Source organism: Bufo gargarizans, chromosome 3 (assembly GCF_014858855.1).
Source record: "Bufo gargarizans isolate SCDJY-AF-19 chromosome 3, ASM1485885v1, whole genome shotgun sequence".
Taxonomy (NCBI): domain Eukaryota; kingdom Metazoa; phylum Chordata; class Amphibia; order Anura; family Bufonidae; genus Bufo; species Bufo gargarizans.
In genome coordinates, this window is record NC_058082.1 from 576,400,166 (window position 1) to 576,426,138 (window position 25,973).

A 25,973-nucleotide genomic window follows, 5' to 3' on the forward strand; every position below is an offset into this window, starting at 1 on the left:
ATACACACTGTTGCCAGCGGCAACCACAGGTGAGGCAAATACCACACCCCTCACCTGGGATTGACAACCAAACCAAAGACCGCTGACAACCGCATGCGGTTCAGGAGTCACGACCATAACCATGGCCGTGACAGTAACCACATCTTGGGCACCTTACTTGGCTAATTTACATATCAATAACATCATTTTTTAAGTGACATAAAACCACACAGCCCTATAGGACAAGTATATTGCAGACATGCTAACGGAGATCTATCTGTGCATGTCCGCAGCTCTATAGGGTAAAACTAGGTGACAGATTCCCTTTATAAAGCTGTGGTCACTGTTGACATGACAAAATTCTGTTGTTTTTTTTAAATACAGTACATTAGTGGTTACTTTGACTTAAAAAGTTATTCTGAATTTCATACCGCAGTCTCATTCCTTTAGTCATTTGAGACCCACTCTTAGATTCTGATATTTTCTCATGTAGTATGTCCCTCAAATGAATGCATGTCTGTGTCCTGATACGTGATAATTGCACCCATCAGACGTGGCCTGGTGGACTAGGGCTCCCACCCTTTTCTCTCTTCACTCCTGCTACCAGATCCTTGCTCTAGATCTTCCAGAAGACTTCACTGAGGAAATAGTCTGTTACGAGGTCAAACATAAGTTCTGCTTTCTGAACACAGAACAATAACACATTTTCCCCTCTAAACAGTATTGCCCATGACACAGTACATTGTGACTCAAACTCCATGCCCGAGAGCTTTCCTCTGTATCTAAAACATTTCTGATCTGCCATTCCTGAAAACCTAAATGTTTTCTGCCATCTCCGCAGTCTGATCTGCCAGGCACAGCATCTTCCTCCTCTCTGCTGCTGTGTCTAAGGCCTCCTTCACACGAACGCGTGTCCCCCGTGACCGTGCTGCAAACCGCAAATTGTGGTCCGCAATGCACAGGCACCGATTGTGGGCCAGCCACATGCGGATTTCCGACCCCATTCACTTGAATGGGTTTCGGGATCCCTGTGTTGCGCAAAAAGATAGAACAAGAACGGAACCCCACAGAAGAACTCCGTAGTGCTTCCGTTCCGTGGTTCCGTTCCTTTCCACACCACATCTCTGGATTTGTTAACCCATTCAAGTGAATGGGTCCACATCCATGATGCGGAATGCACACAGCCGGTGCCCCTTGTATTGCAGACCCTCCAAATGCAGGTCGCAATACGGCCACGGGGGACACACGGTCGTGTGAAAGAGGCCTAACAATGAGAGGAGGGAAAGGGAGAGCCAATAGAGCTGACACAGACCTATGTCAGATTTATCAGTACAAGTAGTTATGTGAAAGAGGTGGAGCCGCAAAATGTTACCACTTTTTTAAGGCTGTTTAGATAGCAAATAACAGTCAAAAAATATATAATTGCAACAGTGTCCATAGCCTAGTGCAGTAAGCTCACAGAGGGATTGACATTGGTAGGAGTAGTGGTGGTTCACAATGCCTATCCTCACTCCAGTGCCTTCTGGGGCCGCTTCTTCCATCAGGACACACCCCAGTATTGGGCTCCTACCTGGTGTTAGGTGGCGTGCCCTTGATGGTGATTAGTTGGCAGGATGCAAGGCAGCAGGACAGGTGCAGAGCCAACAAAAAGTTCCAGAGTCAGTGACCAGGCCCGTTTTGTTACAATAAATTCTCTCTTTACTGAATATATCATGAGAGTAGTAGTTCATACAGCAGCAAAGGGCACAGTCCCTGGTAATGTTACAGAATAGGCTTCTCTCTATAGTTATGCATAGGTAGTAGCAATGATGGTAGTAGTAGTCCTCTCTGAGTCTCACTCTAAACACACCTTGCAAGCTTCCCAAATAATCTGAGGGATGCAATTCCATTCTTGTTAACTCTTTCTGCAGTTCTCAGGCTGCCATGTGCAGATTCAGATGGCCAGTCCATCTCAAAGTGTGATGGGTGCCAGAGGCAATTAACCCTTTCTACAAGCAGTAAAGTCTTAAAGTAAAGTTCTCTTTCCCTTGTTTTCTCAGCTGGCTTGTTCTCTGGCAGCTTTTCAATCCCAGGAATAGTGTTTCGTGGATAAGGCTTCTCTTTGAACCTACTTGGCAGGAGCTCAAACACATAGCTCTTGGCTCTAGTTCTGCTCAGCCAAGACTGTCTACCTAGAGGGGGCTGAATCAGGCAGTTTCTGTGGCAACCTAACCAGAGTGGCAGTGCCAACAGTTTTTCATCCATACACAGCCATTTGGAATACGTATTGCAAAGAGAGATGAGTGCTTGTAGCATTACGGTAAAGCACAACAGTTAACTTTTAGCAGTGATCCACTGGGTCACTGCATAAGGTTATGCTCAGATATTGTGGTAGTGGTTCAACACAAAACTGCATCACTACTCATGACAAGAAAAGAGTTTTTATAGTAGTATTTGTGGCGTCTACTATCATTTTGGCTACGGGAATGTTTTAATGAAATTTTCCTCTTAGAGAAAATTGAATCACAGTACTTCATATAGACAGTACTATTAGATTTCAGTTCTTAGTTTGTTTTATTATGCAGCTTTCATGCAAAGGCTTTTATGCAGATTTTAAGAGAAAGTGCAACATAACTGGCTGAGAAAATGTATACTGAAGTCAAACAAAAACAGCACAACAATGAGCATGCACTAAGCGGGTTACAGAGCGACAATTTAAATGAGACTTTTAAAACGTCTAGCCACTTTAAGTAAAATGTATCTGGTATAAATTGACAATGTGTGAACATTTCCTGAAAATAGTAATAAAAACGACAAGACAGAAATCTAAAGATCTAACATAGAATGCTGCTCACATCTTGGTCATTTGTGGCATACTCACATGATATGCCATAAATGTCCGATAGATGTGGATCCCATCTCTAGGACCTGAACCTACAGTACAGAGAACAGGGTCCCCAAACTCCTGTCTAGCAGCTGCTGTCAATGGAGAGGTGGCCATTAGAGATGAGCGAATCGCTCAAAATGTTATTTGGGTTCGATTTAGATAAATAGTTGATGATTCGGGTGATGATCAATTCTACATGAATGATGGGATTGACCCGAAAATTTGTGTATGACACTTTGTAAACTGACTCATTTTAGATTTTTTTTCTTTTTAGCCTCTCACTTGTTTATTTATTCATTTTTTTTAAGTTCTCTTTCCCACACCATCCCTGGATTATATCGAATCACCAAAATTTACAAAGAATTAATGTCGAAACCGATTTGCGTAGAATCAGTTGGCTCACCTCTAGTGGTTATGCAAGCTCTCTCCGTTCACTTTTATCATATCCTGGGGATATACCATAAATGTCCAAGATGGGAATAACCTTTTAAAGCTGCAGATCCTCAGTGAAAAATCTGTATTCTTCCCTCACCTGTCATGTGCCATTTTGGGCCTCTTGATGGTATTGGCATCTATGTACGATCTACAGCTATACCACTGACTCTCTTCCTTAAAGGAGTTGTCCAGAGCTGAACCCGACATACCCCCATTTTCACCCAGGAAGCCCACCTAATATGAGCACCAGAGCATTTCGCACGCCGATGCTCTCCCTTGTCCTGCGTTGAATCGCGTAGGGAAAGGGCTTTTTCTGGAGATTGGGTGATGTACCAGGCTCTCCATGGTTGAGCTAGGCAGAGGCTTCAACCTAGCAGTGAGCCCGGTGACCTCACCGGCCCTAATGGATGGCTGCCCTAGCTTATAAAATAGGTAGGGCAGCTCTAAAGCCCACCCATCAGTGCCAGTGATGTCACCAGGATAAATGCTAGGCGGAAGCCTCTGCCTAGCAGTGTTTAAATATAAACAAACAAGCCCTTGCCCTGTGCGATACAGAGCAGGGCAAGGGAGAGCATCGGAGCATGAAATGCTCCGATGCTCATGTTAGAGGGGCCAGAGGGGTGAATATGGAGATATGTCTGGGTTCAGCTCTGAACCCGGACAACCCGGCCCAGAGGCCCAGAGGCCTCCACCTCCCAGTTTTCATCAGTGTTCCCTAGAACAAGACATTGGAAATGCCTGATTGTCAAGTGAAATAATACTTCATTTCTCTTTATCTTAGAGAAACTGTCATTTGAAGAGGTCAGGTCACCTCAAGAATTCCGGAAAGGGGACGATGCAGAAGTTGTCTGCCATGTCAGCAGCTCACCCGCTCCAATGGTCAGATGGTTGAGTAATGGTGAAGATGTAACAGACATTGATGACAGTTAGTATTTTGGTAACGTTTTAAGTTATGTTTTTCACAAGAGGTTTTAGATATTATTTTATAACAAGTAAAATACCATATCATCACAAATGTTACTTACTCATTGGTTCTTTTAACTTTCGGAAGTGGTTTCTTGTCTCCTTTTTCATATACTTAATGTAATGGTTTCAAATCAGATTTACTGTTGATATAGGAAATGGTTTATTTTAAAGGGGTTGTCTACGATGGATCCGTGAAGGGAAGTATATTTACCTGTTCCCCAACGCTCGGTCCCTGGCTGTCCTCAATGGTGGCCTCAGTTTTCTCAGTGGTGACGTGTCTCCAAGCGGCACATGACCCAGCAGTGACGTGCCACTTGGGAACATGTCATCTCTGAGGCCAGTCATTGGCTGCAGTGGTGTACATGAGCCCATCTGTACCATAAGTTGACATGTGGGTTCTGAAGACAGCCGGGGACCCACAGAGCCAGAACCAAGCAGCAGGAATCAGGTAAATGTGCTCACTTCACAGATCCAGCTGGGAGGCTGTGGTGTTTAAAAAAGAAACAAAAACATTTCAATCCTGGACAACCCCTTAAGGCTACTTTCACACTCGTGTTTTGGCTTTCCTTTTGTGAGATCCGTTCAGGGCTCTCACAAGCGGTCCAAAACTGATCAATTTTGACCTAATGCATTCTGAATTGAAAAGGATCCGCTCAGAATGCATCATTCTCCATTCCGCTCTGGAGGGGGACACAGAAACACTGCCTGCAGCGTTTTGCTGTCCACTTGATGAACGGATCAGTTTGTATTATCTGTAACCTAGCCAAGACGGATTCGTCACGAACTCCATTAAAAGTCAATGGGGGACGGATCAGTTTTCTATTGTGCCAGATTGCGTCAGAGAAAACAAATCTGTCCCCCATGACTTACATTGCGTGCCAGGACGGATCCGTTTTCTCTGATGCAATCTGGCACAATAGAAAACTGATCCGTCCCCATTGACTTTTAATGGCGTTCATGGCGGATCCGTCTTGGCTAGGTTACAGATAATACAAACTGATCCGTTCATGACGGATGCATGCGGTTGTATTATTTTAACGGATCCGTTTTTGCAGATCCATGACAGACCTGTGTAACTCTGGATTTCCCATGTGGTGCCATTGTAGGGGAATTGAACACATACTATTGGCTTCTACCCCACACAGTAAATTTGATTTCTGGGCAGGACACTCTTTAATCAGCTTATCTTCAAAGAAAACTCTTAAAGGGGTTATCCCATCTTAGACAATGGGAGCATATCGCTAGGATATGCCCCCATTGTCTCAGATGGGATAACCCCTTTAAAGAGGTTGTTCCAAGGTATAGACTTATGCACTAGCCACAGAATAATATCACACAGTGTGCTTTCCGCATCTTTTGCAGCCCCATAGAAATGAATGGGTCCGCACCTGTTCCGCAAAATTGTGGAACAGATGCGGAGTTCTTCATACTGCCCTCTGAATGAGCTTTACAGGGAAAGAGCTGCAGCAGAAAGGACACTCCCCTTGAGCTGCCAGGCTGAAGATAATGTAGCCGAGCAATTCGAGCAGTGAATGTGGAGATACTGGATCCATGTGAGGTCCGGGGCTGGTTCTAGCTTTGTTAGAAAGTTATTTTGATGTACTGTACGATGTCGGAATTTCATCTGTTACATCTATGATGGCATAACCCTTTTAAGCGATGAGTCAATAGACAGGCTCTATATCCGTACTTTAAAAGGATTTTTGAAGGATTTTTTAACTGATGATTACCTATCATCTGGATAATGTAGGTCATCAGTACCTGATCGGTGGGGCGCCAGCGCTCATGTGAGCATCGCTGTCTTCTTGCAGCTCTTCAAGTACAGCTCCGTACATTGTATAGCGGCTGTGCTTGGTATCGCGTTCCTTCCCTTAATTTCGGCTGAGCTGCTCCTAGGCCATGGGACACATGAATGTGTCATCACATGACATAGGAAAAGCAGAGAAAAACAGCTGATTGGCTGGGGCCCCGGGTGTCGGACCTCCACCGATCAGTATAAAAATCTCAGAAGACCCCTTTAAGGACATGCATACACATGTAAGCACTTCTCCTAGTCATACATTCAACCAGATGTGCTGAGGACTTCTAAGGGACCCGTTCTATTGTTTTATTATTTTGTCCTTCGAGTATAAAATGTAATGCATGACCTTTATCAATAATTTTGTGGAGTTGTGTCATTTTTAGATGTAAGGTCACTAAATTACAATCTTTTGTTAAAAATTCTCTTTTTTGTGGGAAGGTCGGAGGGAAATGTCAACCAAACAATCAGTCCTGCATTTTAATGTTTCTGCCCTTTCTTTTCTTTCTTTCTTTTTATTGTAAAGATTTTTATGGCCCCATATATAGCGTCATAAACACAACTACTTCCACAGGACTACAACCACAACTACAATCCTATCTGTCATATTGCTTTTTCATGTCAACTGTAGTTAAAGGGGCGTTTGTGGGAGCAGAATATTGATGACCTATCCTCAGGGTAGGCTATTAATGTTAGATCGGTGGGGGTCTTATTCCCGGCACCCCGTTGATCAGCTGTTTGAAGAGGCCTTGGCGCTCTGATAAGCATTGTTGCCTCTTCCTAGGCCAGTGTTGCCATGTTTATTACTCACATGGTCAGTAATTGGGGCTGCAATACCAAGCACAGCCACTAAACTGTGGATGGTGCTGTGCTTCATATGCTGTGAGATGACTGTGGCCATCAACAGGACGCCGTGGACTCTTCAAACAGCTGATCGGTGGCGGTGCTGGACCCCCACAGATCAGATATTGATGATCTATCCTGACTATAGGTCATCAATATTCTTCTCCCAGAAAACCCTTTTAAGCAGTTTCATAGTAAGGTTGATAAAAGACACGTCTATTCAGTTGTCAGAAAGATGAGGAAAGGATATGAATGAAGGAAGGAGGGGGACACCCTGTATAGCTAGACTCCCTAGGGCTCATGCACACAAATGTATTTTCTTTTCACGTTTGTTCCGTTTTTTTTTTTTTTTTCAGGCTGTATACTGAACTATTCATTTCAATGGCAAAAAAACTGAGGTTACTCCGCGTGCATTCCGTTTTCGTATGTCCGTTCCACAAAAGGGTAGAACATGTCCTATTATTGTCCGCATTACGGATAAGGATAGGACTGTTCTGTTAGGGGCCAGCTGTTCCGTTCTGCAAAATACGAAATGCACACGGACGCAATCCATATTTTTTGTGGATCCATGTTTTGCGGGCCACAAATTACATACGGTCGTGTGCATGAACCCTTAGGAATTAGAGGATGGCAACAGTAAGAAAATAACCCTTTCCCTTCATTCTCTGGGTCAGCACAATCAAAGCACATTTGTATAGATTTTCTTGTGTTTTAACACATAAAAAAAATAAAAAATTATAAAAAAAAATTAAATTAAAACACATAAACACTTAAACAAAATTATAAAAAATTATTTGCATAGCCATAGTTTTTAATAATATTATTTTTGAGTGTCTGTCTTTTTTATTTATTTAAATATTGTTTATTTCAGACATCTTGGGATGCAGTCTGTGCTAATTATGTCATATTTTTTTCTTATTGTGGGGAAAGGGAGTGATTAGAATATTCAATATTTTTATTTTCTTATATTTCTAAAATGTACTTTTTTTCACCTTCTACACCGTTTGTTTACTGACGATCTATCCTTTGGATACATCATCAGCATCTGATTGGCAAGGGACCAATGTTATTACACCATTATCACTGGTCTGGGCGCGGCTTAGCCCCATTCACTTCAATCAGGCTGAACAGCACCCAGCTCAGTGATAATAGTTGCGACATTACAAGGCCTACGGGAAACAGAAACAGAGAGAAGTCCACGAAGCTAATGCGAGTACCCCTGCCTTCTCAAACAGCTGATCGGCAGAGGCCTTGAGTTTCAAAACCTTGCTAATCTGATGATCTATCTAAAGTATGCAATCATCAGATTGCTTGTCCCATAGACTGAAATGAATTCCCATTGCAGCCTATGGGCCATTCAATAAGTTCTTTCCACAGGCAGGACTCCATGGAAAATATCTCTGCGGTAGCGTCAGATCCTTCAGAAGGACCGAGGTTACCACAGGGAATGAACAGCTCCCATGATTGCCACACAGGGGAGCTGTTTGGACCCCAGAAGTGTAGCTTTCACAATTGAACACCGCATCTGAGGTGTTAAACATCTGCGATCGGCACTATTGCCAATTGCAAACATTGTGAAACAGCAGAAACCTGGCATTATGGCACCAGCTCCGCTCCACAGTGTGCACCATCTTTATAGTGCACTGTACAAGTGTGGCAGATATTCTGAAGAAGTTAATAGCTAGAATCACACAATTATTTCTCATGCATTAAAAAATAAACAAGAATTTCCTCACAATTGTTACATTTTAATTATTTTTATAAAATATAAATCACTGAAGAAAGTGCACCAAACGGATATGTCACTGACTATACTAGCTGGTCATCCAAGCAGATATTAAAAGCTGAGACTTTAGCCAATATATTCCAGTCAGGAAGATATCGGAGCCCATCATGCACCACGTCACGGTCCTCAGCATGGCAAGGGGTCCTACCACTGCGCTAACTATGGTGTGAACACGGTCTGAAGGTGATGAAATCCAGCTCACAGCCAAGCTTCCACACAACCGCATAGCAGGACAACTAATGCAATGTGAACAAAGCAAGACTGTAAGCCACACCCCTTTGGGACCCCTTGCCATGCTGAGGACCGTGACGTGGTGCATGATTGGCTCCGATATCTTCCTGACTGGAATATATTGGCTAAAGTCTCAGCTTTTAATATCTGCTTGTATGACCAGCTAGTATAGTCAGTGGCATATCCGTTTGGTGCACTTTCTTCAGTGATTTATATAATTGTATTGTCATCCACACAATTTTCTGGTCTGTGTAGGATGCTTTTCTGGTGCATGTGGACCGCGCTGGCGTCCTCCTTTGTACGCATAATTGCTCGGGATGGTCGTTTGCTGCGGTCCACATGCGGTGGGACTGCTCCCCTAATGAGAAACACGCTACAGTGTTTGGGGTTTGAGCAGCTCCCCCATACTTGCCACGGTATTTTTGTGGTTCACATGCGGTGGGACTGCTCGCCCAAAGAGAAACACGCTACAGTGTTTGGAGCTTGGGCAGTTCCCCCATATTGGCCACTATAAGTCTGTGATTTTCTTTTTATAAAATAACGTCATTATTTTGCCAGAACAATAAATAATGTTTTGCTTTTATTACCACGAACAATTATCCTGTCTGTGACATAGATAGGGCACAGTCACACGACCGTAGGTGTTTTGCAAAAACAAGGAGACCCATAAATATGGTCGCGTGAATGAGTCCTTAATATACTGTATGTAAAAAAACATAATAATGTCTCTTAATCACAATCCTATTGTTGTGCAAAACCACATTCTTTCTTCATGAGTTTAACAATCTCCGGGGTAATGATCGCGGTAAAATATGATTTTATTTTTTTTCCAGCATACACTGTAGAATTTTTTGTCGCACTAGAAAAATATTAAACTTTGAAAATTACATTTTACTTTCAAATTGGGCAATGCATTTTTCATGAAATGTCTGATAGTGTTAGAGCAAAACTGTTTCGAAATCTGAATCAGCAGACCGACATCTTCCTTCAGTTCATTTCTTCCTGACCCTTCTCTACTTCTTCCTCTTTTTTCAGGTCGATTTGCGATGTTGGCAAACAACAATCTTCAGATTATGAACATCAGTAAAAGGGATGAAGGCATTTACAGATGTGAGGGGCGAGTCGAGGTTAGAGGAGAAATTGATTTCCGAGACATCTTTGTCATTGTGAACGGTGAGAAATAATTTCTAATTTGTAATTGTGCTCTGGTATGTACTGGCCATAATGTCAACGGGTGATTTACTATTAATTCTCGCTAATTTATTAGGTTCTCGTGATGGAAATATTCACTAATGTAGATGTAGTAGATGGTGTGCTAGCCTCATGCCTCATCATCAACATTGCATGTACTGTTAATATGGTGTGCTACGTTAATAGCATAGTTAATAGCTACATTAACAGGGTCAGACTAGCCCAGGGGATCCTCCGGCAAGCCCAGGATCATAATGCCACAGTTGACCCCAAAGGTCCATGGAAAAAAGACCAATTTGGCTGCCTTTGGAGCAAATCACTTGCCACTAGAGTCTAATTTCTTGAATGAAAACCTATTAGACTTGATACTACAGGGCTGTAATGTTGAACCTCCGGCACCCCAGCTGTGGTTAAACTACGACTCCCAAGATGCACACTTTCTTGGCTGTTTTTAGAACTCCATAGAAATGCATGGAGCATGCTGAGAGTCGTAGATTCACCATAGCTGGAGTGCCCGAGGTTAGCCATTACTAGAGGTTGTACCTCAAGAATAATTTCTTCTGGTGGGCTCCAGGAACTGCAGTCCCTAGAATGGTGATGGGTAAGGGCCCATTCACACGACCGTATTCTTGCTCTGCATGTGATCTGCATGTTTTGTGGATCTTACACGAACCCATTCATTTCTATGGGTCCGCAAAAAAAGAAAAGACGGCATACTTTGTGCTTTCCTCCAAAAATATAGAACATGTTAAATTTTTGGCCACACAATGGACAAGAATAGGCATTGCTACAATGGGTCCGCCAAAAAAAAAAAAAAAAAAACGATGCAACATGGACGTCATCCATATTTTTTGTGGATCCACGTTTTGCGGACCGCACCCACCGTGGTATGGTGTTTTACCATACCACGACGGGTGCTCTTGCTTCTTCTATGACTGAAAGGTTTTAATATTTGGCGCCATAACAGTTTTCTTGGTCGGATGCTTGAGCCATCACGGAGCATGGGAAAGAGTTTGGAAAATCTTGGCATAGAGAGCCAGGGATACTGCACATACTATACTATGTTATTACAAACTATGTTACTATTTTAGTTTTATTCCTGGAGGGTAAAACATTCTAAATATATAACACTAGTATTAAAAAGATTAACCATAATTCCTATTGTGCTTACCTTTAATCACTGCCGCCAGGGGAGTAGTCCCCGTGTGTAGGATGCCAGTGGTATACTGTGGCCGAATGTTTGTGTCACGGTGCTCCTACCTCCAGGTTGTCGCTTCCTGGGGGTCAGCCTCTATTGCAGAGATTGCGTTTTGGGGATGAAAAGCCCTGCAGGGGGCTAAAACATATGTGGAACCCAATCTAAAGTGTTTTAACACCTTCAGGACCTCCGCCATACGTAACATGGCACCCGCTCAGAAGCTGAGAAAGCTCTGTAGCTGTCAGGTGTCTGCTTTTTTTTTTTTTTTACAGAGCAGATGCCCAGAGGCAATGTCCTAACATGTAACCCCTCAATGTCGTGGTCAATTTTCCTTAAAGGGGGTGTAACCCGCCGCCCTGACAAACTTATGAAGCCAGAAATCAACCACAGCTCTGAGCTGTTGTAGATTTCTGTTTAGGAGCATGGACTAATGGAGGATCCGCCTAATTTATGACGAAGCATGCACTACATCATAAGTGCATCCTCCGGAAGCACAGGGGATATCAATTCTGGCACAGAAAGCACCAGTCTTGATACATCTCCCCCAAACATGTGCAATTTGTCTGGGCCTGGTCTGAGAGAGAGATCTTGACTAGCCTCAGAGGTGTGGTTTACATGGGAGGAGAGGGTTACGAAAAAGTTGTAGGGGGGGCGTACAAATATTTGCTGTGGGGCCCAGTCAGTTCTAGCTACTCCTCTGGTGCATACACTTATGTATCTTTCCTATTGCTAGTGTGCATGGCTTTATGACCTCACTTCCATCTATTTTTTGTCAGGGTAGCAGCAGTGCTCCCATGAGTGGATAGGTCACTGCTCACACATAATTATACTAAACCTATCCAGTGTTTGGCGGTGGCTGAGGGTACGACCACAGGGCGTGATTGTGATGCAGTGAGATCCAATTAACTAATTAGGACTCCACTGTTTAGTTAGGTTATCATTATCATATCAGTGGAGGTCCAAGTCCCAGCACCCCTGCCGATCAGCTGTGTCAGGGAACCTCTGCGCTGACCGAAGCTCTGGTGAGTGATGCGGGCTCCCAGCAGCTTTCCAAGGACAGCGCCACAGGTAGTATAGTGGCAGTGCTCGGTATTGCAGTTCAGCTCCATTGACTTGAATAGGGCTGAGTGGCAACTAGGCCGTGTGACTGATATACAGTGATGGCATTGGCCTAGGAAGATGCTGCAGCGCTCAATAGCTCTTTTAACAGCTGATCAGCGGGGGACTCTCCTGTCCTTCTCCTGCAAATATGATACTGATGACCTATCCAGAGGATGTCATAAATATTTTTTCCTGGATAACCCCTTTAATGGTCATGCAGTATTGTGGGTGATGCGCAGCCATTAACAATGCAGATCAACTAGACAGTGAGGTCCTAATGAATTAGGGCTCATTGACACGACCGTAGGTGTCCCGTCCCGTTGCATATGCGGATCCACAATACACGGGCACCCTTCCGTGCGCATTCCGCATCACGGATGCGGACCCAGGGGCGTAACTAGAACTGACTGGGCCCCACAGCAAATTTTTTACAGGGCCCCCCTCCCTTAGGGTCCATTCAGACGTCCGCAAGTGTTTTGCGGTCCACAAAATGCGGATCCGGAAAACACGGATACCAGCCGTGTGCGTTTCGCATTTTGATAGTTCCCTATGATAGAAATGCCTATTCTTGTCCGCAATTGCAGACAAGAATAGGACATGTTCCATCTTATTTGAAATTAATGGGTTTGCACCTGTGTCCCGCAAAATTGTGGAACGGATGCGGACCCAGAACAACGGACGTGTGAATGGACCCTTACTTAAAATAAAACCTATTTGTCTTTGTATCACCATTTTTTGACAGCTAAAACTTTTTTTTGATTTCTGCCTAAAGAGCTGAAGCTTTTTTTCAAGTGGATGAATTGTAGTTTTTATTGGTACCCTTTTTGAATTAAAATTATTTATATTTTTTTATAGTGAAGACATTTTTGGACATGGCAATGCTTTTTTTAATGTTTATTTACCTATATTTAAAACACTGTGAAAGGGGGTGATTGGAACTTTCATCCCAACCTCTGCCCACTCCTTCCTCTGCCAGCCTCCTGTACTATAGCATGCGGTACGTGGCAGCCTCCCCTCTCTGCCTCCGCTGCTCTGCCATATACTAGTGCTTATTATGACACACATATGCATGCACCTGATGCCAGCCGAGAACCATCCTGGCATCACATTTGTACATATGTAACTTAAAAGAGTTAATAAGCACTAGTAGATGGCGCAACAGCAAGCAGAGAGGGGAGGCTGCCACGTACCGCATGATATAGTTCAGGATGCTGGCAGAGGAAGCGTGGGCAGAGGTTGTGATCTGGCTACCTGGCAGCTACATGCTGAAGGCTTCAGCATGCAGCTGCCAGGTGGTGATCCCAGCATCTGCCAGCCTCCTGTATTATAACAGAAGCAGATGAAGGCATTTTATTATATAGGAGGCTGGTGGGACTGGGATGGCAGCCTGTGGCAGCTACATGCTGCAGCCTGCCATGGCTTTACACTTAGAACTTTGCCTGCTGCTGTACCTGGCCTTACCTCTTCTCCTCTCCAAGTCTGTGAACTTGACAGACTGGGAGAGGAGGAAAGGGTTAACTACTTTGACTCTGTCCTGCCCTCCTCTTTCCTCATGCCCAGAGAGGCCCCAGAACCACTGTGCACTCGTGCGCAGCAGCAGGCAAGGGGGGAGAGGGGCCCAGGCACATACCTGAAAAGTGCTGTGCAGCATGCTTGTTGTGCCTCCCTTCGCCCTCTGCCATGATGCGCTGCTTCTCCCAGCCTCCCCGCCCGTTGAGGAGGACTTCATTTGGGGGCGGGCTGCCACTGTGCTGCCTGAAGAGATTACTATGCATAGCGTGCTGCCGACTTGTTCTCTTGCAGGTGTCACGCTATGCAGGCAGAAGAGGCAGCACAGCAGATAATCATGCATGGAGTCGCCCGCCGAAGCGGGCCCTGTGTTAATGAATGGGGGTGTAGGATGGATGGGGGGGTGTAGGATGGATGGGGGGGTGTAGGATGGATGGGGGGGTGGGCGGGCCCGGCCCCGGCCCCTATGTGACCACACCAAATGTAAAGGGGAGGGGATTTGGAGGGGTTGTTTTCGGGGGTGGAGCCGGCCTAAAAATGTAAAGTTATTTACACACAGTAAGTGTGTGTGAGACACTGCTCCCGGGCCCCTTGTCAGCCCGGGCCCCGAAGCAGCTGCTTCCCCTGCTTCCCTGGTAGTTACGCCACTGTGCGGACCTATTGACTTGAATGGGTCTGCAAATCTGGAGATGCGGAACGATGTGGAACGGAAGTACGGAACGGAACCCGAAGGAAGCACTACGGAGTGCTTCTGTGGTGTTCCGTTACGTGCTTCTGCACCGCAAAAAGATAGAACTTGCTCTATCATTTTGCGGAATGGACGGATCGCGGACCTATTCAAGTGAATGGGTCTGCGATGCGCTTGCGGCTGCCCCACGGTCAGTGCCCATGCATTGCGGACCACAATTTGCGGTCCACGGCACAGGCACGGGCAGTACACGGTCGTGTGAACAAGCCCTTAGGTGGAGCCCTCAGCAGCTCATACAGTTGTAAAGTACCCAGCACGGTGCAGTCGAGTCACAAATGCATCATGTTTACGCAGACTGGCTGACCATTACTAGAGATGAGCAAAGTTTTAAAAAAATTCGATTTGGCTGCTTTGCCAAATTTTGCAAAAAAAATCCGCTTAGTGATGAATTACTTCATCATGAAGCACATTTCCTTGTAAGTAGTGGGAGCAATGACAGCGAGCGGCGATTGCGCCACCCCCGTCATTGCACCTCTCAGATGCTGCGTTCATACATGTAAATAATAGTGTAAAATAAAAATAAATAAATAAATCATACTTACCTTGCTTGAAGGTCTGCTGCCGCCATCTTGCTTGAAGGTCTGGTGCGAAATCTTGCACGAACCGAGATGATGTCATCACGCTGGCCAGTGTGGTGGCTTCATACGTCACAGTGCACGGGATTTTGGCCGGGATCTTCAAGCAAGATGGCGGCGGACGGCCAGTCGCAAGCAAATGGATCAGGTAAGTACACTACGTGCAGAATTATTAGGCAAATGAGTATTTTGACCACATCATCCTCTTTATGCATGTTGTCTTACTCCAAGCTGTATAGGCTCGAAAGCCTACTACCAATTAAGCATATTAGGTGATGTGCATCTCTGTAATGAGAAGGGGTGTGGTCTAATGACATCAACACCCTATATCAGGTGTGCATAATTATTAGGCAACTTCCTTTCCTTTGGCAAAATGGGTCAAAAGAAGGACTTGACAGGCTCAGAAAAGTCAAAAATAGTGAGATATCTTGCAGAAGGATGCAGCACTCTTAAAATTGCAAAGCTTCTGAAGCGTGATCATCGAACAATCAAGCGTTTCATTCAAAATAGTCAACAGGGTCACAAGAAGCGTGTGGAAAAACCAAGGCGCAAAATAACTGCCCATGAACTGAGAAAAGTCAAGCGTGCAGCTGCCAAGATGCCACTTGCCACCAGTTTGGCCATATTTCAGAGCTGCAACATCACTGGAGTGCCCAAAAGCACAAGGTGTGCAATACTCAGAGACATGGCCAAGGTAGGAAAGGCTGAAAGACGACCACCACTGAACAAGACACACAAGCTGAACGTCAAGACTGGGCCAAGAAATATCTCAAGACTGATTTTTCTAAGGTTTTATGGACTGATGAAATGAGAGTGAGTCTTGATGGGCCAGATGGCTGGATTGGTAAAGGGCAGAGAGCTCCAGTCCGACTCAGACGCCAGCAAGGTGGAGGTGGAGTACTGGTTTGGGCTGGTATCATCAAAGATGAGCTTGTGGGGCCTTTTTGGGTTGAGGATGGAGTCAAGCTCAACTCCCAGTCCTACTGCCAGTTTCTGGAAGACACCTTCTTCAAGCAGTGGTACAGGAAGAAGTCTGCAAGGTAAGAAAAACATGATTTTCATGCAGGACAATGCTCCATCACACGCGTCCAAGTACTCCACAACGTGGCTGGCAAGAAAGGGTATAAAAGAAGAAAATCTAATGACATGGCCTCCTTGTTCACCTGATCTGAACCCCATTGAGAACCTGTGGTCCATCCTCAAATGTGAGATTTACAAGGAGGGAAAACGGTACACCTCTCTGAACAGTGTCTGGGAGGCTGTGGTTGCTGCTGCACGCAATGTTGATGGTGAACAGATCAAAACACTGACAGAATCCATGGATGGCAGGCTTTTGAGTGTCCTTGCAAAGAAAGGTGGCTATATTGGTCACTGATTTGTTTTTGTTTTGTTTTTGAATGTCAGAAATGTATATTTGTGAATGTTGAGATGTTATATTGGTTTCACTGGTAAAAATAAATAATTGAAATGGGTATATATTTGTTTTTTGTTAAGTTGCCTAATAATTATGTACAGTAATAGTCACCTGCACACACAGATATCCCCCTAAAATAGCTAAAACTAAAAACAAACTAAAAACTACTTCCAAAAATATTCAGCTTTGATATTAATGAGTTTTTTGGGTTCATTGAGAACATGGTTGTTGTTCAATAATAAAATTAATCCTCAAAAATACAACTTGCCTAATAATTCTGCACTCCCTGTATTAGTTTTCAGAAAGTTTGCTGCTAAACTGCTTTTAGATCTTTGTTTCAGTTGTTTCTGTGATGTAGTGAAATGTAATTACACGCACTTCATACGTTTCAAAGGCTTTTATCGACAATTACATGACATTTATGCAAAGAGTATTTGCAGTGTTGGCCCTTCTTTTTCAGGACCTCTGCAATTCAACTGGGCATGCTCTCAATCAACTTCTGGGCCAATTCCTGACTGATAGCAATCCATTCTTTCATAATCACTTCTTGGAGTTTGTCAGAATTAGTGGATTTTTGTTTGTCCACCCGCCTCTTGAGGCTTGACCACAAGTTCTCAATGGGATTAAGATCTGGGGAGTTTCCAGGCCATGGACCCAATGGTTGTTGTTCAATAATAAAATTAATCCTCAAAAATACAACTTGCCTAATAATTCTGCACTCCCTGTATGATTATTTTTATTTTTTTACACTATTTTAGGTTAAATCGATTCACTACCGTGAAGCACGAAGAAATTAAATCAAATTTATCCTAACTGTTACTGCTAAGAGTAACCTGGGAATTTTTCCTGACGGGAATATTTGAAGTTTTTCTTCAGTCTGCATTTTCATAATTTGCTCCAAATTAATCAAATGTCACACGTTGTTTGACAAATATGTCACATCTTTAAACATAACACTTTGTCTGCAGATGTTACTTCAATTTTTTATGCCACCTTCCTCCAGGATTAACTCTTTCAGGACCCTGGGATTTTTCATTTTTGCGTTTTCGTCTTTTACTCCCAGCCTTCTCGGAGTTTTAACCTTTTTTTTTTCGTATTTTTCTGTTAACATAGCTGTATGAGGGCTTAATTTGTGGGGGACAAGCTGTACTTTCTAATGGCACCATGTAATATTGCATAAGATGTAAAGGGAAGCTAGTAAACATTCCAACTGAAGTGAAATAATTCCTCCACAGGTGAAACAATTCCGACACAGTTTAATGGATTTAGCTTTTACTGTGCCGTATGCGGTAAAACTAACCTTGTTACCTTCATTTTCTAGTTCAGTAAAATGACAGCGAAACCACTTTTATATAGTTTTTATTCCGTTGAAATACTTAAAAATTACCAGATTCTTCATTCATTAAATTACTTTTTTTTATATTTATGTCTACAGGGCTGTATGAGGATAATTTTGTTGTGGAGCAGTCTGTAGTTTTTAGTGATACCATTGAGAGTGTATGCCTCTTTGATCACTTTTTGTTAAATTTTTGGGGGAGATGAAGCGACAAAAAAAGTTGAATCAGACATTTTAAAAAAATTATAAATTCTGTTATGGCATTCACCATACAGAATAAATATATTTATGTTTTAATAGTTTGGGTGTTTTGGGACATGGCAGTGTATATGATCTTTTTTATTATTATTTATTTTCATTTTTATAAAGAAGGGGTGATTTAATTTTTTTTAAAATTTTTATATTTTTTAAAACATTTTTTAAGACTCCTTAGGGGACTTTGACATGCAATTGTTAGATCGCTTGACTCATGGACAGCAATGGGAGTTGCGCTGTGTTCCTGTGGAGCATATAATAACTACTTCTGCTGTAACCTCAAATGCTTCAGAGGGACCAGGCATTACAAGAAACAAATGGCTCCCCCATTGGCAGAGCTCCCAGGGAAGTCCTTCTCAGATGCTGTGACCTTAGCATCTGAGTGCATCAATGTCTGCGATCGGTGTTATCGCCGATTGCAGACATTAGCTCTGCATGCCTGCTGTGTGAAGCAGCATAAACCCGATGGCTATGGCACCATCTTTAAATACCTGAGGTCGGAAAGGTGTTAAGATTGCACCTTTTTGTGAGGTTGCAGTACATAAACCTGGCATACACCTAATTAACCTAGCTAGCTTCCACTTCCCCTTTTCAAAAGTGCTGAAAGTGGAACAAAAAGTTACAAGTTTATGCTAAAAATGATGTGATCCAAATATTTGGGGGGTCATTTACTATGCTGAAGTACTCCTAAAATAGGTGTATTTAAAGGGGTTCTCCAGGAATAAATACAAAAATGAAAATAGTTAAATATTATTTTATAGTAAATATATTCACAAATGCCTTTCATGACTTGTTTTTGCCTATGGAACAATCATTAGGATAAATAAAATGGCCACCGTCCTTTCAGTACACACAAAACCTGTCCTAATCACATAGGAGGACAAGTGACTTCACCACAATGAGCCATAGTGCTGCCTCATCCTCCTCTCTGCTCTGCTTGTCAGGAATCATGATCCTGAATACAGGTGTATCTCTGTGGGAATGGAGATGATGAGGAGAAATGAGAGAAGGTGGGGATGTTGGTAATAAGCAGCAGCTCTTGTATGCATTGTCCATTACCACAGCAAAACATTACCACAGTCTGTCCTGTCCATCTTCTCTGTACTTCATGTCTTCTCATGAACTAAATTCCCCAGAGATTTAGCTAAAGTTCTTATCATCTGTATTCAGGATCATAATCCCTGACAAGTAGAGCAGAGAGGAGGATGAGGCATCTCTTTACCTCAGTGTTGTGACGTAACTTGTCCTCATGTGTGATCAGGACAGGTTTTGTGTGAACTGATAGGACAGCGGCCATTTTGTTTCCCCTAATGATCGCTCCCCAGACAAAACGAGCCATTATAACTAATTAAAGGTATTTGAGAATATAATTATAATAAAGTAATATTTAAGTATTTTCATTTTCTTAATTCCCTGGAAAACCCTTTTAAGGCACAGATGGCGGTCTAACAGTTAGTTGTGCCACTATCTTCGATTTCGCCTCACTCACGCCAGGTCTAAAATTGTGGCCGTGGGCGGAATAAGGGGAAGGGCAGGCAGGCACGTCTCATTCATCATTTTCTACACCTGTTTTAGGCGTAGAAAAAGGTCTAAATGTAAGACAGCAAGGAAGCTGTCTTACATTTAGTATTGGCGCCGGATGTGCTGAAGTTATGAAGAGGTCGGCACCTCTTTATAACTCCAGCGGATCCTCCGCCAGCTATGGGCCTTTATTAAGAACGGGGGCTAAAACGCCAGTCTTAATAAATTACCCCCTTTGACTTTTTTAACCCACAATTCTGACACGATGGGAAGGAGACGTTCCCTCTAGTGTTCCAGTGTGTACTATGACAAGTGCAGCAATGTGAATTTCAATTTAATTTCACAGTAGAATTTCATATAATTTGCAGACACTGGAAGGTAAATAAAAAGAATCACCAAGTTTTTTCTACGAAACCATGCAAATGACAGAGGAATTAATAATGAAGTGATGAGTTAATGCCGCAAGTTGTGGTAAGAAGTTAAGTAGGCTGATGCTTGATGGTTTCAGAACTGTGAAAATCCCAAGGAACTGCAATATTGATTCTCATTTTGAACTTGTATGAAAGTAGTCGCAATGGGCTAAAGTGGTAAAAAATTTAATATTATGGCTGAATAAAACATTTCCTAATTAAATTACATTTAGTATGATATTAATTATATATTAGCAGTACGCAGGGCTGTAGCATAAAAAGCTCCCCGTCCAAAATCTCTACTAGGTTTCTACTCTTTTTGACTTCATGATTGTCGTGTAGTTCATAGTTACTATTCTACGCTGGATCTATATAAGCTGAATAGGAAGTATTCACCAGGGTGTAGCTATCAGGGGTGCAGTTATATTCGTTCCCAGATTCCCAAGAGGTCCCAGAGGCTCCTCTGCCACATAAGAAGTCACCAGCCTTACACTGTATAGAGTACCTGGTAGGTGGTGGTCGTGTCACTTATTTTACATTACGTATCCGGAACCTAAAGGGGTTGTGCACCTTTGACAGGGTTTTGGAAACCCCCCTCCCCCCACTTCCTGGGCAGACTTGCAGAGAGAAGAATACTTACCTGGCTTATTACGTTGGCTCCTACCTCCTTTGCTACACAGGGGACCGAGGCTTTCACAAAAAACAAACGGATCCCCCAGTCACAGAGCTGCTTTGTTGGGCTCCCTGAATATAAACTTTCTCTATGACACCGCTGCAGCCAATCACTGGACGCAGCGGTGACCCTTTGTCATTACGCAATGAGCAGCATCTGTCTGCGGTGGAGTCAAACAGGAAGTTTAGGTACATCCGTGGAGCCTAATGGAGCAGCTAGGGCCATGGAGAGAAGGAGCTAGTGCTGAGAAGCAGGTAAGTATGCTTGTATACTTACCCAGGAAGGGGGGGGGGGGGTTGCCAAAAGTACACAACTCCATTAAAGATACTCTTCTGAGTATCCACTAATTTCATCTACGATCATTGTGAAATTAGCAGGATATACAGTATCTCCACGCATCTGCCCCACCAACTTATGGTGGGTCTTACATGTCAAAGAATCCTATGGGTCCTTCAGGTGTTGGGGCCCTGTTGAATTTGCTACGGAATCTCTTCAGCCCCAAAAAAACATATTTGTTTCTAAAATGCATGAGTCTACATAGTAGTATCTAGTTATTTAGTGATATTATCCAGTCCAGTGTCCAGCAGTAGCTTGACAGAGGCAATGGTAGAGCTTGCAGTACATTCAAGGTCTGACTGGGAGTTATTGGGCCCACCAGAGGAACTTATTCATGGGGCCCAAACCCAATATCATCAATAGTCTAATAGATTTTTATTTAAATATACCTATAGCTCCCAAAGTTTTTTTTTTTTTTTTTTACTCCTGGACCTTTGGGGCCTGCTATGGTATGAATGCCTGTGCCCTCCAGATCCTCTGGTACTCATGTCATGAATAAGTACAGTCCTGAAACGCATTGACTGGTGTAGGGAGATGTCTTGCTATATTAGGCTGCCAGGGGCATAGCTCTTGGTGGTGTCATTCAAGTAGACGCCAGTATGATAAATAGCACATAGAGTAGTAGGTGGAGACCCAGTTACAATATTTGCATTGGAGCTCAGGAATTGATGGTACTGGTGTTGCTTTTCTTCACCTCATTATGGTGCTCTGTGAATAATAAAATGAAGAACGTTGCCTGTCATATTAAGTCCTTTTCCAGTTGTAGTGGTAGTAGGCTATGTCATAGAGACAGGGATCGTCAATTAAACGCTGATCTAGTGTGGGCCAATAGCATTCACTGAAAGGGTTAAATGGAAGTGCCTTCTTTATGAAAGGTAGGACGACTCTTAGCTAATGGGCCATGAGAAAAATCAAGTAATCCCAGCCGGCCGATCATTCATGAGAAAAGAGCTGCTTGATACTGTATGTAACATATTACTTTTAGAGGCCTGTCTTCATGATCGATTCTCGGTCATAATGCACAATGGCGTCATAACACGATAATGCCGTACTATAGGGTATATATCTACGTCTATAATTATTTGTATTCATTGCCTCATTGCCTTCGGACGTAGTCAAACTTCTACCATGATTGATGTAAAAATGACAATCTCCTTCTAACATATCTAGAACCAGTCCTGTACCTCACATGGATCCAGAGATCTCCTAATTCACTGCTGCAATTGCTCTGCTAGATTATCTTCAGCCTGGCAGCTCATGGTGGGTGTCCTTTCTTTTGCAGCTCCCACCATGTAACTGCCACAGCTTATAACAGAACATATGGCTGGAGGCAGTTGAAGATTTGGACTGAGCGCGTGCGACCAGCTCAGTGAGGTGGGCAAAAAAAAAAAAGGAAACAAACAAACAGCAGATGGCGCTATACAGATAGATTTTATTGAATAGCTCACTGGTTATACTACATTTGTAATTAATGTAATTCCAAAATTATTCAGATCCAGGTGCTGGTTTACAAAATGTAGAATATGTTTCTTGACACAACCCCCTTTAAGGAGGACCTGTCACCTCTCCTGACATGTATTCTCCATGTAATAATTCAGGAGTACCTTTTCATATACAGTAACTCTATTTAGTGTCATTCCACTATTATTCCTACTAGACATTTAAAGGTCCATCTGGGTGTTACCAGTTGTGGGGGGGGGGGGGGGTTCTAAACAGTCTCACCCTATCTAATCAGTGCTGCCAGTGTCAGACTGAGCAGAGACACACCTAACTGCTAACACCCCGTTGGACCTTTATTGCAGGGGCTAACTGGCCATAGACTACAGGTCGATACCCGGGGCCGCCTGAGCCCTCCTCGCAGCTGCCGGCCAGGTACTTAATGATCTGACGCTCTCAGCATCTCAGACACCTGGCCAGCAACCACAGGTGCCTCCCTGAACTCAACTGTAGGACGTTGTGGTGAGGGCAGCAGTATTTGCGCTGCAGTATTTGGTTCTGCTGGGACGGTATTTTGTGCTGCAGTATTTGGTCCTGCTGGGACGGTATTTTGTGCTGCACTACAGTGTTGCTCGCCCCACCGACTTCTGTTGCCTTTGCCTACTTGTGTTGTCCCATCATCTCTCCTACAGTATGGAGCCTAGAGGATTGGCACAGTATAGAGTCATAAGAACCGACACTCCAGAACTGTTATTACATGGGGAATCCAAGTAGTTACTAATCCTTATTAAAGTTAGATCCCAGCCAACCCCTTCCTTCTCCAAGTCTTTCTTACCAGGGTTCCCTCATTTTTTAGATCTGCTGAAACCTTCTGTACTGCTCCCTGCCTACCACGATGCACAGGTTTTCAAACAGTGCGCACAATGCACAGGACAAGGCTGTGGGAAGAGTCGCTTGCCACCAACAGATGTTTCTACCCTTTAATTTTTCTAAATGTTTCCTTATGACTCATGATTGAAATTCAATATGTTATTGTGGCATGATAGCATAATAGGCTGCAATGCTCATTGCAACCACTGGGTGGCCACACATAGACAAATATAACATAGACATCTCTTGTCAGAGTATGTTCTTTTTTTTTTTTCATTCCAAACATTGTGCTGTTGAGCCAAAACGAAAGTTAAGGATGGACATGTGTACTGCGGCTTCGGCAGCTTAGATCCTTGAAGAGGTTGTCCCACGATAAATATTCTACATTTTTTAAACCATCACCTAGATCTGAATACTATTTCAATTGCATGTAATTAAAAATTATTCACTGAAATCTATCTGTATAGCGCCACCTGCTGTTTTTCTGACTTCTCTGTCCTGCTCACTGAGATCTGCCACCAGCTGCAGTAGAAAGGACACTCCCCCTGAGAAGATGCAAAGGACACTCCCCCTGAGAAGATGCACACGCCTCCTAACTGCCAGCTTGAAATTAATCTAGCAGAGCAATTGGAGCAGTGATCGGGGAGATCTCTGGATCCATGTGAGGTCCAGGGCCGGTTCTAGCTTTATTAGTAAGAGACTGTCATCTACAGTACTATATAGTATTGGATTTTCATTTTTACATTAATCATGGGATAACTCGTTAAAGGGATTTTCTCACTTTCACCAATTGGCATTTATCGGGTAGACAAAGTTGATACCAGGCACTTACTAATGTATTGTGATTGTCCATATTGCCTCCTCTGCTGGCTTCATTCATTTTTCCATCACTTTATACACTGCTCGTTTCCATGCAATCCATCAGTGGTGGTCGTGCTTGCACACTATAGGAATAAGTGCCAGCCTCTCTGGTGGTTGGGACTGGGGGAGCTCAAATAGGATGGTGCTTTTTCCTTTATTGTGCAAGAACAGTCACTGCTGCTGGATTGCAGGGTGGTCGTAACTAGAGATGAGTGAAGTTCTTTAAAATTCGATTTGGCCGCTTCACTGAATTTTACAAAGAAAAATATTTGTGACAAATTACTTTGTCATGAAGCGCATTTCTTTGTAAGTAGCAGGTGCAGTGATGGGGAACAGTGATTGCGCCCCTCCCCCCTTCATTAAACCCCTCAGATGCCGCATTCATTGCTGATTGCGGCATTTGAGATGAATATTGCAGTGGTTGAGCAGTTAAAAAAATATGTAATTGTACTTACCTTATCCATTTGAGAATAAAGAGGCTGCCACGGCCATCTTACTTGAAGATCCAGCGTGAAATGTCACGCGGTACATGATGACGTCATCACGCTGGCTGGGATTTTGAGCGGAAATTCCAAACAAGATGGCCGAGGCGGCCTCTTCGCGCTTAAATGGAAGAGGTGTGTATGATTTTTTTTTTTTACCACCATTTCAGGGTAATTTGATTCGTTATCACGAGGCACAAGGAAGTTCGGCTTTGCAGCAAATCAAATTTTCCCTGAAATTCGGACTGATACTTTGATTGGCACAACACTAGTAGTAACCATGGAAACAAGCAGCGTATAATAAGATGAAAAAATTAATCCCTCCAGCAAAGGAGGCAATATGGACAATCACAGCACATAAGTAAGTGCCTTCTATTAACTTTCTCTACATGAAAAATGTTATTTACTGAAGTGAGACAACCCCTTTAAGGCTTCTTTCACACAGCGTGCTGCGCTTTTGGTCCGGTCGCCTTCTTTTTTTTTTGCCGTGCTGCGGCCGCATCTCTGTCCTGTCCCCATTATAGTGAATGGGATAAATAAGAAGTAGTGATGAGTAGCATAGGTAATATTCGTTTTTGCAATATTTCTAAAATTTTTGGCCTAATATTCACCATAAATTAGCAAATTCTAGAATTTGTGATCTCCGGCCATTATTTTCTTGATTGTGAAAATCGGGAATGTAATATTCGCGTATTGCACACGCAATACAGACGTGGCTCATTTTTGCCACATTTTTCAAGCTGCTTGAAGTTTCCTGAGACCGGAGAAAATGCACAGTACAGTAATTCCTATCACACTACCTAACACCCTGCACTATATCACTATCTAACCTACACTGACTATCTCCCACTAACTACCTGTATTATATACATATGAGCTATCTATCTATCTATCTATCTATCTATCTAATGCAATTGGATAATGAATAGGATCCAGATGAAAGCACAGAGCACAGCAATGTCACTGCTCTCTCTCTCAGAACTGCAAAATACACCAGAAAATGGCTGCTGGGGAGGCTCTTATATAGTAAGGGGGAGGCAGCTTTCCTATTGGTTGCTAGGGATGTTGCTAAGCTCTGAGAGAGACATTGCAGCCTTCTCATTGGCCCACAAGCAGGAAGGGAGGTTACTGATGAAAAAATAATCTAGAATA

The 25,973-nt window shown here is 43.3% G+C and overlaps 1 protein-coding gene across 2 annotated transcripts in view; it reads left to right on the forward strand.

Moving 5' to 3' along the window:
* NCAM2 (neural cell adhesion molecule 2) overlaps positions 1–25,973 on the forward strand; it is a 440,779-nt gene that overhangs the window by 197,755 nt on the left and 217,051 nt on the right. For both annotated transcript variants that reach the window (XM_044287571.1, XM_044287572.1), the window contains 2 exons: positions 4,062–4,205; positions 9,940–10,077. In XM_044287571.1, the coding sequence (XP_044143506.1) occupies positions 4,062–4,205; positions 9,940–10,077 (282 nt within the window). The remainder of the gene's footprint in view (positions 1–4,061; positions 4,206–9,939; positions 10,078–25,973) is intronic.